The sequence below is a fragment of the Carassius gibelio genome, chromosome A25 (assembly GCF_023724105.1).
Source record: "Carassius gibelio isolate Cgi1373 ecotype wild population from Czech Republic chromosome A25, carGib1.2-hapl.c, whole genome shotgun sequence".
Classification (NCBI taxonomy): domain Eukaryota; kingdom Metazoa; phylum Chordata; class Actinopteri; order Cypriniformes; family Cyprinidae; genus Carassius; species Carassius gibelio.
Window position 1 is genome coordinate 17,122,321 of NC_068395.1, and position 27,798 is coordinate 17,150,118.

Consider the following 27,798-nt stretch of genomic DNA (forward strand, 5'->3'; position numbering starts at 1 on the left):
GGTGTCATGTAGCTCAGAATTGATTATTTATTTATTTAAAATATGATGACTATTTACTTTAGGTTTATGGATATGGTTTGGTTTAAGGTTAATCCTAACTTTTTTTATTTACGCTGAAATGGATCTCAGTAGATATTAATATCACTTATTTGTATTGTAAATCTATGTTTTAACTGGCATTTAATTAAATTAGCTGTCTACATTGGTCAAAGGTCAACAAGTCAAGTCACCTTTATTTATGTATAATACAGATTGTGTTGAAACAGCTTTACACACACTATTGTACCCACAAACATATCCATTTCCAAACCCTTGTCCTTGTGGGAACATATTTTGGTCCCCATGAGGTTGGGTTTCTAGTGTCTGACAGAACACTGATAGACAACGAAACTACAGTTGGCCATTAGGAACTAGCATTCTCTAAAAACTATTCATTATTGAATGTTTACATGATAGTGTTCGACCAGGATGTGTTTTTCAATGGCCATTTCTAACAAATACGGCAACAGAAAATGTAGTGTTCAAAAATATAGTTGTCGGTTTAACAGCTAAGTGTGCATTGTTGTTGGCTGGAGTGTAACTAACAGAGCCAGTTTAGCCCAATATAGCCTCTTCTGGCCTGGGCCATCCTTCAAGTGGTTAGCACAGCCTTTCACTCTATTTCCCAGACCTTAACTTCTACAATCTGGGTTTCATTATTCCACGGCCGTGTGTGAAGGTGGCAGATGCATGGGGTAGGGGCTTCCTTTCTGAGACCTATGGTCTTTAGGGGTGGGAGCAAAGTAAAAGGAAAAGTGTGTTTTATGTTTAATCATAAGATTTGATCTCACGTTATAGCTAGTCATACGTCAAACCAGAAACTTGTAAATAATAACGCTTTTAGTGAATTGGGGGCCCCAAGCAAAATATAAAATTTAGGGCCTATACATTTTCACACATTTACCAACATCATCCTAGAGGTTCCTTTTGTTGTTGTTGTTGTTGTGATGCTTGCTGCAGCACAATGGTGCCCCACAGCTGTGTCCAATGTTTCTACATTTTTCATGTACTGAACATGCTTTAATGGCTTTCTTTCATGTATTAGACCACGAAATGGCAACTGATTTAAAGTTGATATACAGGTTTTCACAAAAACAATATAAATTATAAAATGATAAATATCACAAATGATCCTTTAAAACTTTTTTTAGTCAGAACATAGGCAACGTCAAGTCAAGTCACCTTTATTTATATAGCGCTTTAAATACATTGCGTCAAAGCAACTGAACAACATTCATTAGGAAAACAGTTTGTCAATAATGCAAAATGACAGTTAAAGGCAGTTAATCATTGAATTCAGTGATTTCATCTCTGTTCAGTTAAATAGTGTCTGTGCAATCATTTGCAATCAAGTCAATGATATCGCTGTGATATCGCCCAACTAAGCAAGCCAGAGGTGACAGCGGCAAGGAACCGAAACTCCATCGGTGACAGAATGGAGAAAAAAACCTTGGGAGAAACCAGGCTCAGTTGGGGGGCCAGTTCTCCTCTGACCAGACGAAACCAGTAGTTCAATTCCAGTCTGCAGCAAAGTCAGATTGTGCAGAAGAATCATCTGTTTCCTGTGGTCTTGTCCTGGTGGTCCTCTGAGACAAGGTCTTTACAGGGGATCTGTATCTGGGGCTCTAGTTGTCCTGGTCTCCGCTGTCTTTCAGGGCAGTAGAGGTCCTTTCTAGGTGCTGATCCACCATCTGGTCTGGATACGTACTGGATCCGGGTGACGGCAGTTATCCTCTGATCTGGATACAGACTGGATCTGGTGGCTACGGTGACCTCGGAATAAGAGAGAAACAGAAATATTAGCGTAGATGCCATTCTTCTAATGATGTAGCAAGTACATTGGGTGTTATGGGAAGTGTTCCTGGTTTACCTAATTAATGCAGCCTAAAAATCCTGATTTGGATATTAGAAGCATATTAGTGTGTTATGTGTAAGCCAGGTTAAAGAGATGGGTTTTTAATCTAGATTTAAACTGCAAGAGTGTGTCTGCCTCCCGAACAATGTTAGGTAGGTTATTCCAGAGTTTAGGCGCCAAATAGGAATAGTTTCAGGACTGTGATACGGTCTAAATCCTGACTGGAAATCCTCACATATACCATTTTTCTCTAAGAAGGACTATAATTGTGAGGATACTACCTTTTCTAGTATCTTGGACAGAAAAGGGAGATTCGAGATTGGTCTATAATTAACTAGTTTTTTGGGGTCAAGTTGTGGTTTTTTGATGAGATGCTTAATAACAGCCAGTTTGAAGGTTTTAGGGACATATCCTAATGACACTTAGGAATTAATAATAGTCAGAAGAGGATCTATGACTTCTGGAAGCACCTCTTTTAGGACCTTAGATGGTATAGGGTCTAACATACATGTTGTTGGTTTAGATGATTTAACAAGTTTGTACAATTCTTTCTCTCCTATAGTAGAGAATGAGTGGAACTGTTCCTCAGGGGATCTATAGCATTGTCTGATGCGATACTGTAGCTGACGGCTGAATGGTTGCAATTTTATCTCTAATAGTATCGACTTTAGAAGTAAAGTAGTTAATTAAGTCATTACTGCTGTGGTGTTGGGAAATGTCAACAATTGTTGATGCTTTATTTTTCATTAATTTAGCTACTGAATTGAATTCTGTTCAGTTTTTAATGCTTTTCTGTAGGATAGGTTACTTTCCCGCCAAGCAATATGAAATACCTCTAGTTTTAGGGTGCGATTATGCTCATTATACCATGGTGTCAAACTGTTTTCCTTAACCTTTCTTAAGCGTAAAGGAGCAACTGTATTTAAAGTGCTAGAAAAGAGAGAGTCCATAGTTTCTGTTACATCATGAAGTTGTTCTGAGGTTTTGGATATGCTAAGGAATTTGGATACATCAGGAAGATAACTTAAAAAGCAGTCTTTTGTGGTAGAAGTGATGGTTCTTTGATACTTGTAACAAGAAGTAGAACTTACAATTTTGGCTATATGAAGTTTACACAGAACTAAATAATGATCTGAGATATCATCACTTGGCTGCATAATTTCAACACTATCAACATCAATTCCATGTGACAGTATTAAATCTAGAGTAGAGGTATTTTTGACAATCAGTAGGTCCTTAAACGTGTTGTCTAACACCAATAGAGTTCAGAATGTCTATAAATGCTGATCCCAATGCATCTTTTTCATTATCAACATGGATATTAAAGTCACCAACTATTAAAACTTTATCTGCAGCCAGAACTAACGCAGATGTAAAATCACCAAACTCTTTAATAAAGTCTATATGGTGCCCTGGTGGCCTGTATATAGTAGCCAGTACAAACATAACGGGATTTATCATTAACATTGGTTTCTCTGGATAATGTTATATGAAGCACCATGACTTCAAATGAGTTATACTTGAAGCCTGCCCTCTGAGAAAACGTTGTTATAAATTGAAACAACACCTCCCCCTTTGCCTTTTGGACGCGGCTCATGTTTATAACAGTAATCTTGGGGGGTGGACTTATTTAAATAATATAATCATCAGGTTTTAGCCAGGTTTCTGTCAAACAGAGCACATCTAGATTATGATCACTGATCATATTATTTACAAAAAGTGCTTTCGTAGAAGTGGATCTGATATTCAATAAGCCAAGCTTTATCATTTTTTTATCCGTATTGCATCTGTTTTTTATTTGTTGAACCTCAATTAAATTGTTACTCTTAACTTGGTTTGGATGTTTTTTGTATTTTCTAGTTCGGGGAACAGACACAGTCTCTATAGTGTGATATCTAGGTGAAAGAGTCTCTATGTGCTGAGAATTAACTGACCTCTGTGACATCTTGGAGTGCCGATGTCCTGCAAAGTTTAGCTCCAGCCCTGAAAAAAAAAAAAAAAAAAAACTCACTTGTCTGTAGTCTTATTAATCGTATAGACCTTGATTAGCTTGTTCAGGTGTTTTTGATGAGCGTTAAAGCTAATATCTGCAGGACAGCGGCACTCCATCCCTGAGTCAGAAGTATAAATTGTAATATTAATTTACAATGGGGTTAGTGGTGTATTCTCACATTAGTCTGAACAAAAATTGCAGACAGGGTTATTAAAAATTAACATTCATTCTCTGCCAGCGCTTTTCTCAGTTGTTTAAACAAAGCAGCGCTGCTCTCATAAATGATGCTTTATCAGATCAAATGAAAACCACATTGATACATTTCTGAAGACATTCGGTTCCCTTCAGAGATTCAGAGAAAACTTGAATTAGTGGGAATGAGAAAAAAACTTAGTCTATATTGACAAGGAAAGTCCACTGATGAGTTATCAGCGTAAGCCTTTAAGCGCCTGGGCTCATACACTCTTGCTAAAGAAACTCCTTTAAATGTGCTCATTACAGAAACTCCTCTAAATGGCCAGAACATCTGAACATTATACACTAACATGCTTTTGTTGCTGTTTACTGAAAAAGATGTTTTAAAAAAAACTTAATCCTAAATGTACTCTCCTAATGTAGTCCCTTGCGAAGCATGATGGGAACTCCAGACAGCACAAGAAGTTGTGTGAATAAATTATTAATGTAGGTTTAAGACAAATTAAAGTAAACCTGAATTGTTAAATAAACAAATAAATAAAAATAATAATAAATAAATAGAGTGTAGCTTACACAATACAATTTTCAAAAATCATGTTACTTCAGCTTCATTAAACTGAACACGAAACAATAAATGAATAAATAAATAAATAAATACATTTTTGAGTGTAGAAATGGTGTGTAAGGCATGTAAGGATGTAAGTAATTGTGAATTTCATTGGTCTTTCATCCTAGATAAAACAAATAAATAAATAAAACAAGTAATTAATCAATCAAAAAAAATATTAATATGTAAAATTCATGAAAATTAAAAATAATTCATTACTGTGTGATGAAAGGGGGTTTCTGTTAAAGTGATATACAAAAATGTTTCAATAGGTGACAGACAAACAAACAAACACAATAAATACATAATTAAATTAAACAAGCAAGCAAACAAACAAATACAAATAAATGAATAAACACACACATATGAAGTGAACTTGTTTAAGGTCGAGGCTCCAGTGTCTCTCAGAGTCCGGCTGCACGCTCTCTTATTGAGCTCGTGCTCCATCTATCGGCGAAACTTGCCTGGGACTGAAACAGAGCCTGGGTTACTCACACGAAGGGATTTGATTTAGGCTACAGTAAAGTGATAAAGTGTTACTTACTGCCACAAGATCAATACGCTTCCTTTAATTATTGAAGTTAATTAACAGAATTTTATAAATACAAAGTGAGTGTATAATATTTTTTAAACATATTTTGCGATTATATATTATAATGCTATTATATCATTGCATTTAAAATGTAATTAGAATGTATTATTATTATTATTATTATTATTATTATTATTATTATTATTATTATTATTTATTTATTTATTTATTTATTTTTACTATTATTATTATTTTACTATTATTACTTTTGTTTTATTATAAAATATATAGGGTCATATTAGACTGTTTGTGTTACCGTGCTCTCGTGACGCAGGTTAGGGTTAGGGTTTTGTCATCAGACGTAAGCGCGCGCCTTTTATGACATCACGAGTAATCCGGCGACATTCCACAGCGTCAGTGTCAAGTGAAACCAACAATAGCTGTTCCGTTCCCTGTCGCTGCACGGAAGTCTATCTGAGTTTCAGATGACTCTTTTGTGCGAACTCTTCTGTGATGGCGAACGATGAAAGATTGATCTAAGCTGACAAGTGTCTGCGATCTCGTGTGAAACCAGCGCAGCTGTCACACACCTGGACGGATCTGAAGAGGATGGCGCGAAAGATTGGTCACCGGAGGCAGGTGAGATGAACTTCACTGTCAGTCTCACTGATTCGTTTTTGCCTCTGTTTCTCAGTGCTTCACTAAACGCATGCACACTGATAACAGAGAACACACAGACTTTACAGTCCACAGCCAGATGGTCTGCATGAATCATGTCTTATAAATATGAATAGTTAATGTGCTTGCCAATTGATTTTTTGTATATAGCTATAACCACAGAGTTGTTCCTTGATAACACTGATTCACTAAAGAATGACTTCAGGTTTTCTGTTTTGCTTTGTGACAAGGCACACAAATCAATGCCAGCAAAGCAGCATTAAACCCACAATGAGTTTCACTCTGAAATCTGAGATTGAGGTCTTCAACAGGGTGATTTAAAAGAATAAACCTTTATTATAGATAAAGATAATGCACTTTTCACCCTGATTGAGGTGTGCTGTGAATGTAAGGGAAGTAAGTCCGAAAAACAAACCCAAACCCACAGAGACTTCCACACAGAGATAATGGTTTGATTGACAGCGTGAAACTGTCACTCAATTCAAGGTAAGTTGGAGAAGCAGTATCTATAGACACAGTATCTGTTTAGCTCATGCCAAGTAACACAAAACATTCAATTGTCTTCCATTACCAATCGAAACACTTGCTGTTGTCGCAGTACCTCTGTGGGACGTTTACGCAGCTCGCAGCTCTTCTGACTGTTTTAAGGGTTGCTTTAAGAAAACTAGCTTTGATAGCTACACATGGTGACTATCTAGAATCAGATTGTATCTAGGTATGTGAACTACAACAGCTGTGAAGAAGCAGAAACTATGTAAACCCCCTTGACTAGATTACTTGAGTTAGCATGAAGGTATTTCTGGCATCCACAGACACGCTCTGAGAATATACGAAAGGTCGCTTCGCCAGTTCTGGTTTCACAATGAACTTTAAGATCGAGACGGTCAGGAGAGTGAAAGTAGAACTTGGTAGATTTCCAGGACTTTCCAAAATGTTTTAATTCGATGTCAGTTGACAGTAGTGTGCATGGAGCTGCATCTGTGCCGATGCGTTGCTTTATTTCATTAGAGTAAGAAGGCAAGGTCAGAAGCGATTGAAAAGTCAATGAACAGGTTTGATACTGATCTAAAGGGTATTTCTGAACCCTCAGTCTGTGATCTCTTATCTTACAGTATACATTCTTTTACTGACAGTTACTGTGTGAAGAATATAATAGTGATGTTGCATGTCTTCCTTTTGCTCTTCTTGTGAATAAGGCTATTGTTGTGAACTGTATATATTGTGTTGTTGTAGGGGAGTATTGAGCTTTTAGAAAGCATCGGTGTGGTGAATGAGAACGGCTGTGAAAACCCATCTGTGCCGCCAGTGGTAAGAGACACAGCACACAGCTCATGATGGCTTCAGTGTGAGACCACCAGTGAAGATACCACTGTTTTTATCAATTATAATATCAGAGAAACGATAAAGTGGCGTCTGGTCTGATTTACAGTAAACTAAATCAGTCCAGTGTGTTTTGAAAATGTTTCCAAGACTATATTTTATGGTTCATTACAAAGAAAGGGATGTCTGAGCTAAAGATAGTATTTGCATGATTACAAATCCCTCTGAAAGTTCATGAATAAACAAACAAACATGATTTTCAATATGGTCTCACTTGTTGATGCCACTGTTTATAGCTAATACACATAAAATAGTCACTACAATGATATGAATGATGATGTTTTTTTATAGTAATATGATCATTTATTAACACTGCTTTGTTCATCTTCTTTTGTACATCAGCAAACTCCTCTGACGTTCGATTATGTTCTGGTGGCAAAGACCTCAGACGATGAGAACAGCCAGTTGATCAGTAAACAGAGAGCATTCATTAAAACTTTAGAGAAGAAATTAGATGTATATGTAAGTGAGTTTTTCCATTTTTGATTTCTTGTTTTAGGTATTTTTCTAAATATGTAATGTCTTGACATATAAAGGGAATGTTCCTCTTTTTATCATGTGAAACTGTAATTGTTGTTTTCCAAGGAAAGAAAAAAAGAAGCGTGATTGCTGAATTAAGTGTAAAACTGGTTTTATTGGTCTTGAAAGTCACTGATACAGTTCAAAGTTAAATTAGCAAGACTTGGCTGTGCTTACCACAAAACTAGACTTGACTTGACACTGTTTTGTTATATTGTGAAACTTTTTTTTTTTTTTTTTTTTTTTTTTTTAGAAATTCAGAAATGATGATGATGACAAGGTGTTTTATTGCATCAGAGCGCCAGAAAAGATTTTTGAGACGTACCGGTATCTCCTGAAGGTGTCTGACGCCTGTAACTGGAGCTGTGAGCAGCAGGGGACTATACCTCAGTCAACCAGGTAAAACATTACACCAACACACTCCCAAACACATCCAGGACGTCACCGAAACAGCTTCAATCAAGAGACAGCAGTCGTAGGATATATGTCTACGTCATGTGCTAACTGTAAATCTCTCTATTAGTACACTGTGTGCACTGACTATATGCATGTGTATATTGCACATTATCACCTGTTGAAGTCTGTATGGTTATTTGTAAAATGTTTCTGGATTTCTGGAGCACGCTCTAAGAATTTGACTCATCTTGTTGATGTGACAATAAAAGTGACTTGACTTTGACTTGACTTCACTTTTATTAACAATAAGCCAGATTAACAAACATGCAAGAGCACAGAGGAAACACAACCAACTAAACACAGAGGAGAACAAAAACGACTCAAACTGAGAGCCATGGCAAGAAACAAACAAGCTAGGGCACGTGAACATAATCGATTAACCAGTGAGTAACGTAGAAAACAAACTAATGGTGGGGAAAATAGAGAAAAAAAAGTAGTTTAAAGCAAACACAGGAACAAGGAAGCAATAAAACTAAATAAAGCATAAATGTGGAAATAGAAAGAAGTCTAGTTAAACAAGCAAGCAAACAAAAATGTTCTTCACTTCCCTTAAACTTTGGTGTGAAACTCATCCTGCAGAAGAGATGTGTGCTTATACTTTTCTAAGTGATATATCATTTAAGCTTATAAAAAGACAATAAAGCTGGTAAATAATCACGTACACTTAAGTGACGTATGGACCGTATTAGTAAGTCTAGTACGCAATCATCCAAAACACACTAGCATCACGCAGCAATGCCCTATTCTCTGTTTATGATGCAGTGAAGAAAGATGCCGTGGTCACCATTGCATTGTTAAACTGTATTCTACACAAATAAAGAAGAGGTTTTGATCTGTGCTGTGGCTCTGTTTCAGGATTCGTATCGTTGATTTCATTCTGCATCACACACACATTGATTCAGAGGAGGGTGAGTAACAGTTTGCTGCTAGATCGCACATTCATTGCATATTACATGATACATCACAGTCGATTCTGTAATGCCGTCTCTTGCTTTACCTCTTTCTCAGGTGTTTCAGAATATCTGCCAGATCTCATGAAAAAAAATGTTTTTGAGACTCACTTTTGTTTACACGAGGTTTGATTTGATTTCCTCTCGCTCATACACCTGTCACACAGAGTCAGAGTCATAGGCAAATGTATTGAACTTTACCCATGGTGATAATTACACAGAGCACTACAGGAAAAGTATCTGGTCACAACGAGTATCTGATTGCAAACATACAAGAAGCAGAGTTACACACGTGCATAAACCATCCAGTTCTTACATTCTGCATACTCAGAATATTACATAATTTCTTGAGGATTATGCCATGTCACTATTAATTTAGTATCACTATTAAAAAGCATTCATGTGTGCCCTTTTAATCCTAGAAAAAGGAGCAGAAAGACCTGAAGCAGAGCTGGGCTCGATGGTCTGCTTGTTTCAGAGGGCAACCCATCACTAACGTCAGGTGCTCGTTCCTTTGGTTTCCTGATTTGACTTCTCTTTATCGGTTATAGACTTACTCCCATTCTGGTACAAATTGAAATAAATGTATTGTGTTTGTTGTCAGAAACTACCTTGGTGAGAAGGTGGCTCTGTATTTCCTGTGGCTGGGTTGGTACACATTTCTCTTGATTCCTGCTTCTCTTATTGGTGTGGTAGTCTTCCTGTATGGCCTGGCCTTTTACAACACAAGTCCTCTCATGTGAGTAACCTAGTATTAATAAACATCACTGTTTGATGTTGAGGACATCTTTGTTGTCCTTTGTTCAACAGACAAAGAAAAAAAGGTATTGAATTGCCATTTGATATCTAATGTAAAATATGGGTCCTGAAGTAAAACCAGCTGGTGTGTGTGTGTGTGTGTGTGTGCAGAAAAGAGGTGTGCCAGTCCAACGTAATTATGTGCCCTCTGTGCGATAATACATGCAGAGTTTGGGAGCTTTCTGACACCTGCATGTATGCAAAGGTACTGAACTTTTTATTAATGTTACTGTGCACTGACACACTCACATATCTACATAGCCACACAGATGCAATGACTCAATCAATCCTTGGCTTTAACACATTGCTTAATAATGCAAGCATCATGTATCATGTGTTGTGATGCAACACTGTCTCCAGGTCCAAGCCTCTTCTCCGTTTCAAGTGAGAATATCTCAGCAGCAAATGAGCATTCATTTATAGCACCTCTTCACGTTCACTGTGTACACCACAGTCTCTGGGCTCAGTGTCCAATAATTTAATTTAATTCAGGAAAGATGATTCGCCGTCTGGCCCACTGAGATTTTGCTATAGAGATAAATGTTTAGGCCATTATTTTGTGATATTAGTGCAACATTTCTGTCGTGACAAAAGAGTTTAGCATGGTAATATACACGGCAAAGTTAATATGTATGGTCTTGCATGCATAGATTTCCTACAATGCTGCGGCAGAGTAAGTACCGTATTTTCCGGACTATAAGTCACACTTTTTTTCATAGTTTGGCTGGTCCTGCGACTTATAGTCAGGTGTGACTTATTTATCAAAATTAATTTGACATGAACCAAGAGAAAACATTACCGTCTACAGCCGCCAGAGGGCGCTCTATACTACTCACTGCTCCTGTAGTCTACACTGAAGACATAGAGCGCCCTCTCGTGGCTGTAGATGGTAATGTTTTCTGTTGGTTCTAAATGAATGCGACTTATATATGTTTTTTTCTCCGTCATGACGTATTTTTGGACTGATGCGACTTATACTCAGGTGTGACTTATAGTCCGAAAAATACGGTACTGAGATTTACTACAGCCAATAAATCCACAGAGATTCTCCTGTAAGCATGTAAGAAATACTGCTGTTGCACATATAACATGTGAAATAACCCCCATATATAACACATGAAATCACCTTGTAGTAGATCCATACAGGTGGAGCTGGGGAGGTGGAGGGTTTCTCAAATGCGCTGCAACTGCTACAGCCAACACTAGCCGTGTATTTGAATGTTAAGCAGCAAACAAACCCATCGGCTGTGCTGTGTGAATAATGAGTGTATTTTAGCACAAACTCTGACACAAGTAATGGTTTAAAAATGGAAGACAAATGTATAAATGTTTTTGTGCTAATGTTTACAGCTGTTAGCATTACTGGAAGAACGTTTTGCCCTTTTTAAAATAAAGGTTAAATATTGTAATTGGTGCTGACACTCGTGTTTTGGGTCACATGTTGCAGGTGAGCCTTCTGTTTGATAATGAGGGAACAGTAGCTTTCGCCATGTTCATGGCAGTGTGGGGTAAGTTCAACAGCTCTGACCGCATTTGAGTTGGACTGAGTCAGTGTTATGTCAGATGCTAATGTCTTCTCCACAGCCACTGTGTTTCTGGAGTTCTGGAAGCGCCACAGATCATCGTACGTGTGCGCATGGAAGGTCTTTGACTGGTGTGAAGAAGAGGTACGACCAAGTAACAGACTATAACAACCAACAATAACAACACTGATGCTTTTTTATGGGGCGATAGCAACTGTTAGGCTAGAACAGCATTGGCTGTGTTAATAGAGCAGGATCCTTTTCAGCCATTAAAGGGTAACTAAACCCCTGGTCAGAGCCTGACTCCACCAACTGACAATATTTGAAAAATACACCATATATTGTAGAATTAAAACACTTTATACTCAAATGTCAAAAAAGTTACTCGAATCAATGAACAGCTCTAATAAAGCCCCATTCTTATAGATAATTAACTAAAAAAAGCTGGTTTAGGGTTTAGTTACTCTTAAACCTTTCAAAGATATTGTTGCTATTATATGGCTTAAAAAGACTCTGTTTTAGAAATGGTCAGGTTTAGGATAGAGGTTGGTAAATTGCTCAGAAATGGCTCTGATATATAAATGAGTTTCAAATGCATGCAAATAATTAAATGCATCTTAATCTGATGCAGTTAAAAAGTAATGAAGCTCCCCTTCGAGGGAACCCCAACGCTGCGTCAGTTTGATGATGCAGCATCTTGTTCCCTTCTTGTGGAACTGCAAATGTTTAGGGATATTTTTATAACGTGATTGTGCATGTGCTTGTATCATACAGGAGGAGCTGATTCTGGAGATTGTAAATAATGCACAGTGTGAACCCAAGATGCCCAGGCACTCTTATCTGCGCTCCACTATAGTACTGGTTTTAGTCACACTCATGGTAAGAAACTGAATGTGTTGCATTACTTTCATAGAAAGTGTATAATTCCTGTATGCATGTCTAACTGGCTTTGATTTCTCTCTGGTGCTGGGTCTTCAGTTGCTGGTCATCATCGGTCTGACTCATGTCCTGGTTGTGAGTCGAGTGATCGCTACTGTGCTGCTGGCCGAAAACAGTAGATGGCAGGTCATTACTGAGAATTCACAAACAGTTGCTGTGATGCTCGGAGCCGTGCTTCACTACATCACCATCACCGTCATGACTCGGGTAAAAGCTCACAAACCTTTTTGTGTTGTTAGCTTTATTACATGCTAACATCAAGCCATATGCTAACACCATTCAGTTTCAAAGACTAATCGGATGTCTGTTTCCATCATAGAGATAATTGTATATCGATGTTCCAAAACAACACAATACTCAATAAAATAAAAAAGACCAAAATTGACCAAATTGTGTAAGATAATCCATTTGAATGAAACCTGTAAAATAAATACATACTGTAGTTTATGATAAGAACAGATTCTTTTTTTCTCACTCTGTTCACTATCTTGGATTTTATATGTGTGTGTGTGTATTAGTTTTAGAGTTTGTTGCAAATACACTTTTATACATTAAAATGCTAGTTTTGGAAAATCACTTTCTCTTTCCCCTGAGGATAACAACAGTTCATGTACAATAATTTTATGCAGGTCAACTGTACAGTGGCCATGAAGCTGAGTGAAATAGGTCAGTTGAACAGAGTTTGTGGCTTTAATTATCAGACATTTTGATTGTAAACCATATTTTTTCATAATAAAAAACATACTTTTTTCTGCTTATAGAGAATAAGCACTCCAATGCTGCGGTTGAAAGGAGTTTCACAGTCAAGATGTTCATATTCCAGTTCTTTACCATGTTCTCCTCTCTCATATACACAGCTTTCTTTCTGGGAAGGTAGCCTGGACAATAAAAAGTTTAATGATATGATATGATATGATATGATACGATACGATACGGTATTTTATGCCTTTACCAGATACAATACAAAGACAATATAATAATTTTCCTTAGACATGATTTTGATAATAATATTTTTGTGTAGCCGTGTTAAATTATTATATCCATATTTTTTATAACATATTTGCTAGTGAGCACTGAGCAGTAATTTGTGTTTTAGGATCAATGGTCACCCTGGAGGATATGTGAGGATATCTGGGAAATGGAGGCTGGAGGAGGTGTGGCCCTATCATTTGTCATCATTGTAGTCTTCTCTACATCTACAAATGCACTACTATGTTCTGTGTTTCACTTTTTCATGCTTTTTAATGCAATATTACATCCCTTTCAATTCAGTGTCACCCAAGTGGCTGTCTCACAGATTTGTTCATTCAGATGTCTATAATCATGGTACTTAAACAGACCTTCAACAATATCTTTGAATATTCTGGTCCGTAAGTGCAACTTTTTTATTTGTCTTGTGTGGGATATGCGTTTGGTAATTTAACACTGGCATTGGGAAACAACAACTTCAAAACTAAAATCTATTTTTTGTTGAACACGGACAGCTTCATTGTAATGTCACTTCAAACCTTTATTCTTTTGTGTTGACTATGCTGGCATTATATGCAACAAAAAGCAGCAGTACAACCAATGTACTCTTATCAATCAATTGGTCAAAAAACATCAAACTCGCAAGTTTAGTGAACCGGTTGGAGCAGTTCTCAGCTTGCATGAAATTAACCTGCTACTGTTTTATGCATGTTTATGGCTTATGAGGTGTAAATCAGTTTACTGACTAGCTGTTCATATGATAATGTCTAGTTAAAGATAAACATTTGGAACATAGTTTTATTGTAATAATACTAACAACAACAAAAATAAACATTAAAATGTTACTGAAAGTAATGTTTAGGTAATATATTATTATTACACAGACCAATTCATCTTGAGTTAAGGAACCTGAACCTGAATCGCAATCATGCACATTCCCGTGCCTATTTAACGCTGTTTAATGAACTTTGAATAATGCACAGTACATTTTTGACATATAATAAACACCTTTTTGTATGTCTTTCTGCAGCTGGTTTAGTCGGTGGTTGAAGAGGAAGAAGGCCCAGAAGTTTAGGAGAAGGTGTGCCAAATGCTTTAAGAAGGAGGAAGGATCCGAACTCTGTGAGATCTGCAAAATCGAAGACCTGCACAGAAACTACAGCCTGATTAAAACAGATTGCTTCAGCCTCTTTAATGAGTTCTTGGAAATGGGTATAGATCTTGAAAATATACTTAAAGATTCAAATGTTTTTTGGGGTTTTTTTGGACCTGGAGGTGGGCTCTTTTGATGTATGCCAGTAATAACCACACCTCCAACTAACATATAGCTACATGCTAACATCGAAAAGATTTGCATGAAATAGTTTGTTTGAAACACAGATTTCTGAATTTTGCATTGTCTTTTTTCCCCTCCCCAGTGATCCAGTTCAGTTTTACTACCATCTTTGTAGCAGCATTTCCTTTGGCTCCTTTATTGGCTCTTCTAAACAACATCATTGAGATCCGATTGGATGCCATTAAGATGGTCAGCCTTGAGCGCAGACTAGTGCCAACGAAGGCCAATGATATTGGTGAGAGAGTATGAGTATTCAAACTCCTTCTAGACCATTTGTCTGATTTTCATGAAATTTGAACCAAATCATCTTCAGACCGTGTAAATCAGTTTGATCAGTCAAACCATTCTTAACTCACAGACGAATTTGCCAAAGAGCTCGTCAAAGTGGACGTGAGGCTGTATCTCCACAACACTTTAGCATATTCAGACTAAACTTGGTTACCTGCACAGTGCCACCTAGTGGTCAGGAGATATGGAAATGGCTCTTTTAACTCCAAAATCACAAGTCTGGTCTCTTTACATTTGTAGCAGCATGCTGAGTAAAATAATAACCAGTTCCCTTTCAAGGGAACTTCAAACTGCAACTGCATCCTGTAGGGGTCGCCATTGGGAACACATCGTTGTGACCGGACCATAAATAAGCACCGGGAAAACATATTACCATCTTCTTCATCTTCATTGACTGTTTTTTTTTTAAGCATACAGCATCTAGGAGTGCATGTTTCTTGCCAGAGGCTTTGATCTGATACCTGCCGTTCACAAGGCCTGTGTGGTAGTGGTCTGTGTGTAGTAGTGAAGAGCAATCGCAAGCGTTCAGCTCTCGAGGGAGTTGGATGCGCTCATTGTGATGCATTCGTTAGACTCAGAGGGGATGTGAGTATTTCACTGTTTACCAGAGTTTGTAGCAATATTTGCATAAGTGCGTTTGCCTCTCGCTGGAATAGCGATGCATACGCGGCAGCAGTTTTTGCTCGTGCTTGATTACTGTGATAATCTAACGAGTGGGCGGAGCGTGTTTAGATCCTGCGGGAGCTGAATACATGCTGCGCTTTGTGTCGCGGTGAAAACATGTAAAGGATCTGACGGGAAATTTCTCCCTATCAGTAATTTCCTTTTGTTTATGCTGCACTTCGGCTAATTTTTTTTTAAAATAAAACATAAAAAACCTTATAAAGCAGGCACTAGCAAAACATTTAAAGGATGTGTGCATCCATGTCATCATTGTTTGATACCCGATGACACAAAATCTTGGCATTGGTTGTTTGGGCTAAGAGCATGCATGCAATGTCCTTGTGGGGGCAATTTGCGTGCATTTGTGAGCGTTTAAAAAATAAAATGAAAGACTCCGCTCTTGGTTGTCTCTCTTTTCGAGGAAAGAGGGGCAGGCCTCTGCTTTCCTTGAGCTGTTGAGGTTATGGAACAGTCTGCGCCAAGGTTGGACTTGCCGTGGAAACGTGCTAAGGTTATATTTTGAAGAGCGTTATCTTTCTGGCCATAGCCCTCCAGCTCAGGTGAGCCTTCCATTTCTTCCTGATCTCCGTACAGTGATCAAGTAGAAATGGAAGTGTCCATTTTTCTTGTGCATTGAACGATTCCAGCATACGAGTATGCAATATTGAGGTGATGCGAAGAAACGGTTTCAGAATGAGCCCCAGAGTCGTCCTGGCAGATATCTGGAAGTAAGGCTTTCTTTTTGATGCTCTGGTCTCGCCTTCCTAATTTTTTGGTACCTCCGTTGAGACAGTGGTAGAGACGTTCTGGGAAGTGAAAGCACACTCAGCGACCTTCAATCCTTCATGAACAACCAGGTCTGAGCCCGAACAACATAGGGGTCCTGTTTCATCTTGGTCTGAAGGTCAGAGGCGGGCACAGAAGGCGAGTGTCATGGCTCGTGCTCCTCCCCCACCTACGGGTAGGTGTAGGAGGAATCAAGTGTGGGGGTTTTTACATCTTCCCCTTCCTAATTCCCCTATAACCGAGGTTAGGTGGGAACTTCCTGCATTACGGTCTCCTCTTGAGCGGGGCTCCATGATAGCCCTGATTCAGGCTTCATGCTTCCGGTATCTGGCGGCAAGATCGTAGTTTTCTGCGGGATCCTTCTTGATCATCAGGCACGGCACAGCACTGCAAGGAATTTCTGGGATGTCCGGCCAGGTCACCCTGAGAGGCTTCCTGGTCACTTGGACATCCCTTCTTGCTGAAGCATCAGGTGGGAAGTGGAAGTGGCAGTTACGGAAGTCTTCTTGTGAATGCTGTCTCAGGTGATGCTCCCCTCGCCTTTGAGCTCGCCTCTCCTGTGTGGTTCGGCACCTCTGCGATGCTTAGGAAGCTTTAAAGCCCATCTTTCAAGTTGAAGATCCCTGTGAATGAACGTGTAGATAAATATTGTAGGAACTCGATTTGCATGAAGAAATTAATGATAAATGTGCATTAAAGTTTTTTAAAAGAAATTGTGAGTAAAATTACTTCTGCTGTCAAAAACGCTCTGATCAGAAGTGATGCAATGGCCGGTAAATCTCATCTCTTCATGATGGAGTCAGACAGTGAAGAGGTTGCAGTAGGGTTTAATGTCAACTCTTATGATGGGCCATTGCCGTATAATTATGAGCCGTCTAGGCGAGAGAGGGGTCAGGCAGAGTTAAGGGGAAGGGTAAATGGACAGAGGAGAGAGATAGAGTTGTGGTGTGAGGAGAATCGGTGGAGTGACCACAGGCTATAGCTAATTGTGGCTAACGTTGTCTCCATGTTTATCACATTGCAGTATCTTTAATAAATCATATTTAGCAATATTGCTGTCGACTTTGTTGTTTTTCAAGCATCCATGTAGATTGTCACCACCATCTATGCCAGCAACATGTGTCTTAAAATGTTTAATTTAGATCCCAGATTTTAAATGAATGCTGTAGGGTGTAGGCTATAGCTTACATCTGTGACGGTCAGCTAGTCTGGACAGGGATGGAAATGCTGTGCATTTCTGCACAGCATAGTTTATCATGAAGTAAGGTGTCCGCATGTTCTGCTTCTGCAGATGTCAAGCATTTGGGCTGTCTGAACAACATAACCGGACAGCTGGAATTCCGAACTTAGCCGGCTATTATACTACTCCCCTCTTAGTATTTCAGATGGACATTGCGTAAATGAGCTTGCATGTACTGTGGAGTACGTGTATGAAAGCAGTTAGTGTTCCGGTTAGGACAGACTGCGTAAACCCGGGGTGCTTAAAACTGCTCCTGGCGATCGACTGTCCTGCAAAGTTCAGCTCCAATCCTAATCAAACACACCTGATGCAACTAGTTAAGGTCTTCAGGCTCACTTAAAAATTTAAGGTGTGTTTGATTAGGATTGGGGCTAAACTTTGGAGGACAGTCGATCGCCAGGAGCAGGGTTGGCCACCCATGACCTAAACCCACACTGAGAACCAGGTCATTACTTCTCTGGGAATAGGCGGTTTTTTAGAGCGTAGCTTAGAATAAGTACACTTTTTGTTTTCTTAATTTCTGCCTGTGGGTCTTGTAAAACATGTATTCTTATGTATGTCTTTTTAAATTAACATTTTCATACAAGATTCTGTATAAATTAAAGGCGCAAAATGTAATTTTTCTGCTTTAAAAATATCAGAAACCACTATATCTATGTTATATTTTTTTTTGTTGTTGTGTACTTACATCATCCCGACAGTTTCCACGAACTTTCAAATCCGGAGAAAATTATAGTTTAATTAGAAGACACGGTACGTTTCTTTATTTCCGTTTTGTCGCCCGTCTATGGCGTCATATAAACTTTGACCCCTCTAGTTTCTCTAACTTCCTGCGGAACCGCCAAATACAAAGGTGAACAGAAGCAAAGACGAGACGAGGAAGAAAAAGTAGTAGCCTTGATCGAGACTATTATATTTTATATTTGTTTATATTCGTATTTAAACCTCAATCAATAACTTAGTTATGGATCATGATTATGCTTTGCTTGCACGTTCTGTGAAACTACAGAGAGATGCCGAACTCGCTTGCATTCTGATAAACAGGTATGCATCCATTCAGCTAACTGTATCTATCCGTATATTTTGTGAAACGCTGATGTCTTGTGTAAAACGCAGAGGGACTAGCTCTCATGTTACTCTACATTTGTTCTATATCTAGCTGGATAAAGTAGCTTCAAATGCAGTTCACTAACTTGTTCGATATTATAGTGTAACGTAATTATTAACGAAAGGCGACCGTGTTTTTTAACATATATTACTACTAGCTAGATGGAATATTGATTTCATAGGGGTCCCATAATTCATATATCTCTCCGTTCGAAAAGACGTGATTGTCAAAATACTAAGTTAGAATGAGTGAGGAATGATAGGGAGCGACAGAGCGCGTGATCCAATGAACAACAACTCCCATGAGCCTTACGCTCTTTCCCGACGTCATCAAAGTACGTCTTATGTTATCATTTTGATTGAGTGACCCCTGGTGGCCAAAAATTACATACTGTACGTTTAAGTTATACAGTTAAATTGAAAGATGGCCTTTAAGTACACATGCTAAGTCTGTGTACTTTCTGAAAACCATATGGTGGTGTGTGTGCACACTGAACACTCTGCGCACTTCCTAAAATCAGTAAATGTGCAAGCAAGACACTTTTTAAAATCCGGTATGGTAAGGGTTATGCGCTCGACTTCGTTCCCTTTCTTCGAGATGGGTAGACCTTGTTTCCTTGGGCTCAACTCAACCAGTGTGTTTTTATTTATACACTTCAAGCATCACTTCCCTCAACATGAAGGGCTATTGTGAGCCTAGCACTTCCCCTTAAGCGCTTGAGTTCTCTCCCCTTGTGAGGAGTTGAATTTCTCCCTCCAGGAGCTGTTCTCGTGTTAGTTTGGCAGTGCTCCCCTTTACCAAAAAAAGGGTTTCCTATGAGCGCGCTACTCTCTTTCTGAATTCAGAGTTCTCCTCTAACATGAGAGTTGAGTTCTCTGTTTTTCCCAGAGCACCTGGCATCCAGCAACATACGATAAAGCAGGCCCCTTGTTTTGCCACTCTGATGGCATGGGTATACTGTTCCCCATAGCGCCCCCTAGAGGACACAGTGTCTCATTCCCTACTCAGGGAACCATGGTTACATTCATAACCTGAGACATTTTCTCATGTCAGCCATTTTGGGTTTCAGCTATTTAGAAAAAATGCTATTTTTATGAATACATTGGCGTAGCATTACTTAACCTTTAAGGTACTCCGAATGTTTAAGGTTCTCAAAAAATATGATGTAAAAAGATGCTAATAACTTTTCATTAGTTTTGAAGATTGTCATGAGACTTGTCTTGATAGACTTCTTTGGTCATGCCACCATCAAAACCAATTTTGCCATAATTGCTTGAAATTCCCATCTGCTATTTTGATTTATGATGAAAACCTACTTTTTCAAACTCCTCCTAGACTGTTGATCCATTTTTCACCAAATTTTAATCTCAGATCATCTTTATACCATTCTGGCAAAAAAAAAACTAAAACAAATTGAATACAAGTTGATAGATGAAATAGATTTCATTTTCCACTTCAACAGATTTGATGGGATGGTGCCAAAGTGCATCTGAGGCTGTACTGCTGCAAAGCTTTGACATACTGACACCAAACTTTAAGTGTGTCACTTCACACTGATCACACAACATCAATTTGGTAACAGCACCAGCTATTAATTGTGTTAGTCTGAGCTATGTGTTCCAGTGCAGATTATTTTTATGAATCTGTCACAATTTAATGTAACTTGGCAGAGTCTTGATACTGAAAGGCAGCAGCAAACATCAATAGAGAATGTAAAATTATAATGGGAAAAAATGTATGCATACATATGACTTTTTTTGTATTATTTCAGGTGTCTGGACAGATGTGCTTGAGGCGATTGGTGTGCTTGCAGTCATTGCTAATGGACTGGTCATTGGTATATCCTCTGATTTCATTCCTCGACTGGTTTTCCAGTACTTCTATGGGCCTTGTGCCAGCGACAGTGCTACTGGCATCGAGTGAGCTGAGCTTGATTTTTCACAACTGCGTAATCGATATATTTGCAGCAGCACAGATGTGTCTTCTAATCGTCCTTGTTTATTTTTCAGTTGTATGGTTGGATACATAAACAACACTCTGTCCATTGCCAATATAAGTGATGAGAGAGTCAGGAAAGATTTCACTCCTGGTCAAATGGTCACTTACAGTGGCATCAGTGTGACGCACTGCAGGTATTGCTATCTATCTATCTTCATCCGTGGATTTTGGAGAAAAAAAAAATATATAATAGGATATTTTACAAAAATTAGCATTTTAGATGCTATTTAATTCAACAAAATATTTTGGCAAAAATCAAGGCTTTGACTTTGTACCGTTTTCATTTCAGCTACAGGGACTACAGAAGTCCTGAAGACTTTAGTTTAACTAATCAGTATTGGGTCATTCTGGCAGCGCGATTAGTCTTCATTATTGTGTTTGAGGTACATCTCATACATATAGAAGAACAGCATTTAAGATACGGAGTAATTATCCTAAGATTAATAATCTATGCTATTACTATTTGCAGCATGTAGTGGTGATCTGTAAGTGTGTAGCGAGCTGGTTTGTCCCTACCTCACCCCTGGATGTGAGAAATGAAAGACTGTATGATAAACTCAGGAGACTTAAGGAAGAATTGAGGTCAGTAACAAGAGCTCACACTCTACTGAACCACAAATGTGCATTACGAATGTAAACCGAGTAAATATTTCATGGAAGTTATTTTAGATGTGTGCATATTCATGTTGTTTTGGGGTCTTGTTTTTCCAGAGTTCAAAGAGCACAACAGGACCCTTTGACCAAACTAAACGAGAATGGAAATGCAAAAAGAACATCTAAACTGAAAAAAGCAAATAAGCTAAATAGTATGTGAGCGAAACTAGCTAAAACTAGATGCCTCCTCGTAAAACTCTTATGACTTCAATCTAGAAGCCTCTGAATTTCGACTGTTGCTAGTCACCTTTTTTTAATAATGTTTTAGATTTTTTTTTATTAATTATGTATTGCATCTCACAGTTTGTGAATAAATGACTGCTTGATTAATCGTATATAAAGATGTATACACTACTGTCCAAGTTTTGGGAATCTGTAAGTTTTTTTATCATATTTTTAGAAATATCTTGTGCTCATCAAGGCTGAATTTCTTTGATCAAATACAGCAAAAAAAAAAAAAAAAAAAAAAAAAAATTGCCACGTGGTGTAAAATTGCCAATAAAATAGAGTAAAATTGTGAAATATTATTACAACTTTATTTTACTTTAATACATTTTAAAGGTACTTTATTCCTAAATTTTCAGTGTCAATGTAAAAGTCCATCCTCGCTGAATAAATTATTAATTAATTTTAAATCAATCAATCGTATTGACCCCAAACTTTAGGTAGTGTAAATATGGAAATGTCAATATTTTTGTGAACTTTGTTAGTTGCACACATTGTATATAATATTTTTTTTAGCATGAAAAACCTATTTGTTGTTGTTTTTTTATAAGATGTGTATACAGTATAAAAATAATATGTATTATATTCACACTAAATGGCCTAATTATAAAATTAAATTTTTATTTTTATTAAATAATGTAATGAAAGTGCTGAGGTTTCTGTTGTGCAAAATGTGATTAAATAAAATCAATTAAATTAACGTCATGACCTCTCAGAAATGATTTCACCACCTTTTTTCACATAAAGGAAGCAATGACAATTTGATCGCCATATGCCATTGACATCTTATTTTATTCAGCAGTGCAATATTGTATTTGAAACCTAAAGAATGGTATAAAACAGTTATATTTATAACAGTGGCCAGGGCTGTTCAGCCAATGGTATTGTACAGATACAGCAGAATTAGTTAAAGCATTTTCTCACTGCATGTTGTCCCTCTTATGCTGATTTGTAGAATCTCCATAACGTTCATAGTTTCTCAGTTATATTTCATTCCTCAGTATTCATAGTATGTTGAGATTTACTCTTACATTGAATTGAGTCTTCAGTGCTGTATTTGACACACAACATCTCACCTTTTTGTGATTACTCCATTACTTTAAACAAAAAACAATCCATTGTCGCCTTCAACTTTTGCATCAAACACAGATTTTGTGCAATGAAGATTGCTACAGCAGCACCGGTCTCCACTTAAACATTAAAACTAAATTAGTACTTTTGGATGACTGAAGTGAAAATAAAGATAAAATTAAATAATGCAACGGTTTAAAATAACCACCAATTTAACCAAAATGAAATAAACATGTTCAAATGAGGCTTTCCTGGCATCTGGCCTCCAGATGAGCGGTTTGATTATCAGAATGATCTGATTCAAGCATTTATACGGTTTTATTCTTTTGCAGTTTAAGAACAAAGTAGTAAGGCGATTCGAGATTGAATAGTCTCGGGCCACTGGTGCAATGGTCTCAAACTATTTAATTAAAATCAGGATATTTTTAACCACTTTTAATTGATAGATCAGGGATATTCAAATTAATTCATTTTAGAAATTTCTTTAACCAATTAAAATACCAAAACCAAGCCATTAAAAAAATTAACACACCAGTGGACTTTAATGCCCTTGCTTCATTGCTTAAATCCTTGTTGCAGGTTTTAACCTGCCCTTTCCTCAAGATTTGAAAAGGAAATTAAGTGGAGTTCTGGATTCGTTGACCTAACGTTAAACCAACCACAGACCACAACTGTACATAAAGCTCTTTAACTGAAAGGATGGGTGGCTCTTAAAAGAGCCGTTGGGGTTGTCGGGAGTCAGATCACGCTTCACTTGGAGCTGGTGTACTTGGTGACGGCCTTGGTGCCCTCAGACACGGCGTGTTTGGCCAGCTCTCCGGGCAGCAGCAGACGCACGGCGGTCTGGATCTCTCTCGAGGTGATGGTGGAGCGCTTGTTGTAGTGAGCGAGACGAGACGACTCACCGGCGATGCGCTCGAAGATGTCGTTGACGAAAGAGTTCATGATCCCCATCGCCTTGGAAGAGATCCCGGTGTCAGGATGGACCTGTTTCAGCACTTTGTACACGTAGATAGCGTAGCTCTCCTTCCTGGACTTTCTGCGCTTCTTCCCTCCTTTAGCGGCGGTCTTAGTGACCGCTTTCTTGGAGCCCTTCTTAGGAGCGGACTTCGCTGGTTCAGGCATGGTGTAAGTGTTGAGTATAACACAATAGTCCTCTTACAGCAGAGTACTGGGTATTTATTGAAAGCTCATGCTAATTTATGAGGCCGGGTTGACATTCCCTGATTGGATCTTCTTGTACAACAAAAGAAGAAAACATATATCATTGGTTAGAAATGGGCTGCTGTTCAGACACGTCCGCCAATCACAGGCTTCTAAATTTGAATGCTTCCCCCACCCTCGCCCACACATGAATCTCTGATTTTCCCGCTCAATACGTTTTGTGATGACGATTTCGAAAAAAAAAACAAAAACGTATCATATCGGTTTGACATACTATTGTGCACATAATTTGATAAATTATTGGAGAGAACGCGACTTACTTATTGATTAATCAATCAATTGAAACTCGAGTGATTAATATCTAATAAGAGCTCGCTTGATCAAGTAAGCATGACGAAAATATATTTACAAAACCATGCCATTACAGCAAATTTAAAACAAAATCCAAACATTCCAGTTTGTCTGGGCAATGTATAAATGCTCTAAATCCCAGCCTTCTTTTTCACATTTCTTAAATTACATTGACGCATTCCTTAAATCTCTTAGGTTGATGAAAATCGAGAAAAAAAAAATTAGATTATATATAGGAATTATATTATATATGATATATATAGGAAAATCTATAGGAGGCAAAAGTAAAAAATAAATAATAATGATAAAAGCTTCTAGTTAAAACATTTCTGCAAAATAATAAAAAAAAAAATACAGATTGGGTGTGTGTGTAAAATGGTTACTAAGAAATAATAATAAAAAAATGATTGAACATTTGGAATTATATTGTAGTACTTTAATGCAGCTGACCTCACAGTCCGGTGCAGTCTTATTTTATTCTCATTTACTGGCTGACACGAACCAGACAGTTAGAGACAATATATAAAATACAAATGGAAGGTATACAAAATAATGAGATTGGTTTGAGAAAACAAGGATCATTAATAACTAGGATCTGAACTGGCCATCAAACATTAAAGCGAAATCTAAATAAAACAAGAATTGTCTAAGTGGATTCTAGGCAGTGTGGAATTAATGAAACTGTTTAACGTCCTCCTGCTCTGACTTCAGTGCATCAAACAATGAAAGAAAAGTGTTAAAAGTTAAAACACTAGAGGTGAAAGTTATATTGTTACAATGTTATTAAACACTAACGACGCGCTGTTATATTATCTAAAAGAAATAGGACGTTAGATATAAACTTAATACTGTGAATTTTATTCTGGCAAATTCGAGTCATGTGTTGGAAGTAGATTTTTTTTTAAGTGGGTTTAAAAAAAAAAGCACAACAGAAACAAGGAAGTTTCACTCTGTTAGACAGATGGAAGTGGCTCTGAAAAGAGCCTTTGGTGTTGACTGTGTGAATCAGTCGTGTGTTTAGGCGCGCTCTCCACGGATGCGGCGGGCCAGCTGGATGTCTTTGGGCATGATGGTGACTCTCTTGGCGTGGATGGCGCACAGGTTGGTGTCCTCGAACAGACCGACCAGATAAGCCTCGCTGGCCTCCTGCAGGGCCATGACAGCGGAGCTCTGGAAGCGCAGGTCCGTCTTGAAGTCCTGAGCGATCTCTCGCACCAGACGCTGGAAGGGCAGCTTGCGGATCAGCAGCTCGGTGGACTTCTGGTAGCGACGGATCTCTCGCAGAGCCACGGTGCCGGGCCTGTAGCGGTGAGGCTTCTTGACGCCGCCGGTGGCCGGAGCGCTCTTACGGGCGGCTTTGGTGGCGAGCTGCTTCCTCGGGGCTTTACCTCCGGTGGACTTACGAGCAGTTTGTTTGGTTCTTGCCATTGTACTTAGATTTCTGTCTAGCTTTCTAGAACGGAATGACTTGTTCCGGTCTGCAGCAACCTTTTAAACTGTCCTGAGATATTAGGCGGAGCTTTTAGCAGAGACATTTGATTGGTTAATGTGGTTACGTGACGGTGTGAGGCAGCCAATGACAGTGCGTTTCCTGTTTTCGAAATTCGAACAAGATGAGGCGGTCTTTCCCGCTCAAATGTTTTCCGTTCAGTGTCCCAATATTAGAATCTGAATTTCTGAAAACGCGGTCTCTATTTTTCTGTACATTTATCTGAATGCCGCCCTATTAGAATCAGAGCAAACGTTAAAGGGAACTCTTTGTAAGCGTATTTGTGTTGTGTTACCACGAATACCGTTTAAGGTATTTCCCTAACAGAGGATTTATGGGTGGATGAACTTGGTTTCCCTTTCTTAATAACGTACTTTCTCTACATTTTATTCTTATAATCATAATTCGCTCTGCTCGCGTCCAATGAAGACACAGCAAAGCTTATAATACCGTTATCAGATCAGCTGGTCTTTTTTTCCTAAATACAAATCGCTCTTCTCGAGAAAGTGGGTGGCTCTGAAAAGAGCCTTTGTGAATGGTGTATTGTTCTGTTTATTTAGTTTTGGCGGGTTTCTCGGTCTTCTTGGGCAGCAGCACGGCCTGGATGTTGGGCAGCACGCCGCCCTGAGCGATGGTCACTCCACCCAGGAGTTTGTTGAGCTCCTCGTCGTTACGCACCGCCAGCTGCAGGTGACGGGGGATGATACGGGTCTTCTTGTTGTCCCGAGCGGCGTTTCCGGCCAGCTCCAGGATCTCAGCAGTCAGGTACTCGAGTACAGCGGCCAGATACACCGGAGCACCGGCACCGACGCGCTCGGCGTAACGTTAGTTCCCTTTGCGGAGGAGTCTGTGAACACGACCGACGGGGAACTGAAGTCCTGCCCTGGAGGAACGGGTCTTAGCCTTGGCTCTGGCCTTACCACCGGTTTTGCCTCTTCCGCTCATTCTTCAGATTTTGAAACGGTTGCTGCTACAGATTATGCCAGAAATAATAGAGCCTCAGTTTGTCAGTCAGCTTTTAGGAGCGCTTGCTCCTCCACTATTGGTTAGAGTCGATCACAGCTGAACACCAATCACTGCGTCGCCCTCAAGATCCAAACCCTTCATCTTTCTAACTACTGACTCGGAACTTTGTGTCTCGCTGCTGAAAGGTGGTAATATAAATGGTGTTTTAGATTCTCTGTTGAAAACAAAAAAACAAAAACTCTAATATTTTCAAAATGTAGGATTAGAAAAGAAGTAAAAAGTAAATTATATAGTCACGAAATAGAAATAGTATCATGTTTTAAATTTTGGGATATATGGTTTGATGAAAAACTCACGTTTAAAATACATATTAAAAATGTAAATGTAAATTGATAATGAATGTTATGAGGTGTTTAGTGGGGAAAGAATGGGGGCTGAGAGGATGGCTCTAAGATATATACGGGTTTGATGAGATCTGTAGTGGACTATGAAGTATAGTGTATCAATCTGCTGCTAATACTGTTAAAAGAGGTGGACACAATACAGTACAAGGCATTACGATTATGTAAAGGGGCTATGAGATCTACACCAACTGCAGCTTTGCAGGTTGAAATGGGAGAAATGCCTTTAGATCTTAGAAGAACTGAACTGTCACTAAGACAAAGTAATATGACACTAAATTTAAGTAGAGAGGATCAGTTTATTTTATCAAGACTAAGGGTGGGCCATACTAAACTCAATTTTACACTTTATATTATAGGTAAATATGGTACGGGATTATGCGAATTATGCCAAGTAAAGGAAAAAAGTTGAACATGTGCTGTTTTTTTCTGCCCCAAGTATGATCTGGAAAGGAATGAGTTAATAAGAGAGCTACAGGGAATAAGTTAAAATCATAATTCATAAAGTAAACCTTTTAGTACACTAAAATATGAAGTTTTTGTCTTAATATCGAGTTTAAGTTTATTAACTAATTCGTGATCTCTCCAATAATTAAATTAATAATTAAATTACGAGCACAATAGT

At 38.4% G+C, this 27,798-nt stretch overlaps 3 protein-coding genes and 1 pseudogene across 3 annotated transcripts; 1 reads left to right on the forward strand and 3 right to left on the reverse strand.

Moving 5' to 3' along the window:
• Positions 1-5,580: 5,580 nt before the first annotated feature.
• Positions 5,581-22,033, forward strand: LOC127947122 (anoctamin-9). The gene is made up of 24 exons (XM_052544109.1): positions 5,581-5,860; positions 7,133-7,207; positions 7,622-7,741; positions 8,052-8,197; positions 9,110-9,162; positions 9,263-9,330; positions 9,627-9,706; positions 9,809-9,943; positions 10,114-10,207; positions 11,450-11,510; positions 11,587-11,669; positions 12,300-12,404; positions 12,504-12,671; positions 13,094-13,130; positions 13,226-13,337; positions 13,561-13,618; positions 13,737-13,834; positions 14,464-14,645; positions 14,852-15,004; positions 20,626-20,773; positions 20,864-20,986; positions 21,142-21,235; positions 21,322-21,434; positions 21,564-22,033. Exons 1-24 carry the CDS (start codon positions 5,831-5,833, stop codon positions 21,664-21,666), a joined length of 2,439 nt encoding a protein of 812 aa, XP_052400069.1. The 5' UTR covers positions 5,581-5,830; the 3' UTR covers positions 21,667-22,033.
• A 471-nt stretch (positions 22,034-22,504) lies between these two features.
• On the reverse strand, positions 22,505-23,966 carry LOC127947192 (histone H2B). The gene has a single exon (XM_052544180.1). It carries the CDS (start codon positions 23,925-23,927, stop codon positions 23,553-23,555), a length of 375 nt encoding a protein of 124 aa, XP_052400140.1. The 5' UTR covers positions 23,928-23,966; the 3' UTR covers positions 22,505-23,552.
• Positions 23,967-25,260: 1,294 nt separating this feature from the next.
• Positions 25,261-25,798, reverse strand: LOC127947166 (histone H3). Its single transcript, XM_052544169.1, has one exon. It carries the CDS (start codon positions 25,743-25,745, stop codon positions 25,335-25,337), a length of 411 nt encoding a protein of 136 aa, XP_052400129.1. The 5' UTR covers positions 25,746-25,798; the 3' UTR covers positions 25,261-25,334.
• Positions 25,799-25,934: 136 nt separating this feature from the next.
• Positions 25,935-27,015, reverse strand: LOC127947169 (histone H2A-like; annotated as a pseudogene).
• Between the last annotated feature and the right edge of the window lie 783 nt (positions 27,016-27,798).

Excerpts from the sequence above, each read along its gene's own strand:
- LOC127947122 (XM_052544109.1), top strand. The coding sequence starts at position 5,831 with ATGGCGCGAAAGATTGGTCACCGGAGGCAG. Across the intron at positions 7,742-8,051 it reads AGAAGAAATTAGATGTATAT|AAATTCAGAAATGATGATGA; the intron begins GTAAGTGAGTTT and ends TTTTTTTTTTAG. Across the intron at positions 9,163-9,262 it reads ACACATTGATTCAGAGGAGG|GTGTTTCAGAATATCTGCCA; the intron begins GTGAGTAACAGT and ends CCTCTTTCTCAG.
- LOC127947192 (XM_052544180.1), bottom strand. The coding sequence starts at position 23,927 with ATGCCTGAACCAGCGAAGTCCGCTCCTAAGAAGGGCTCCAAGAAAGCG.
- LOC127947166 (XM_052544169.1), bottom strand. The coding sequence starts at position 25,745 with ATGGCAAGAACCAAACAAACTGCTCGTAAGTCCACCGGAGGTAAAGCC.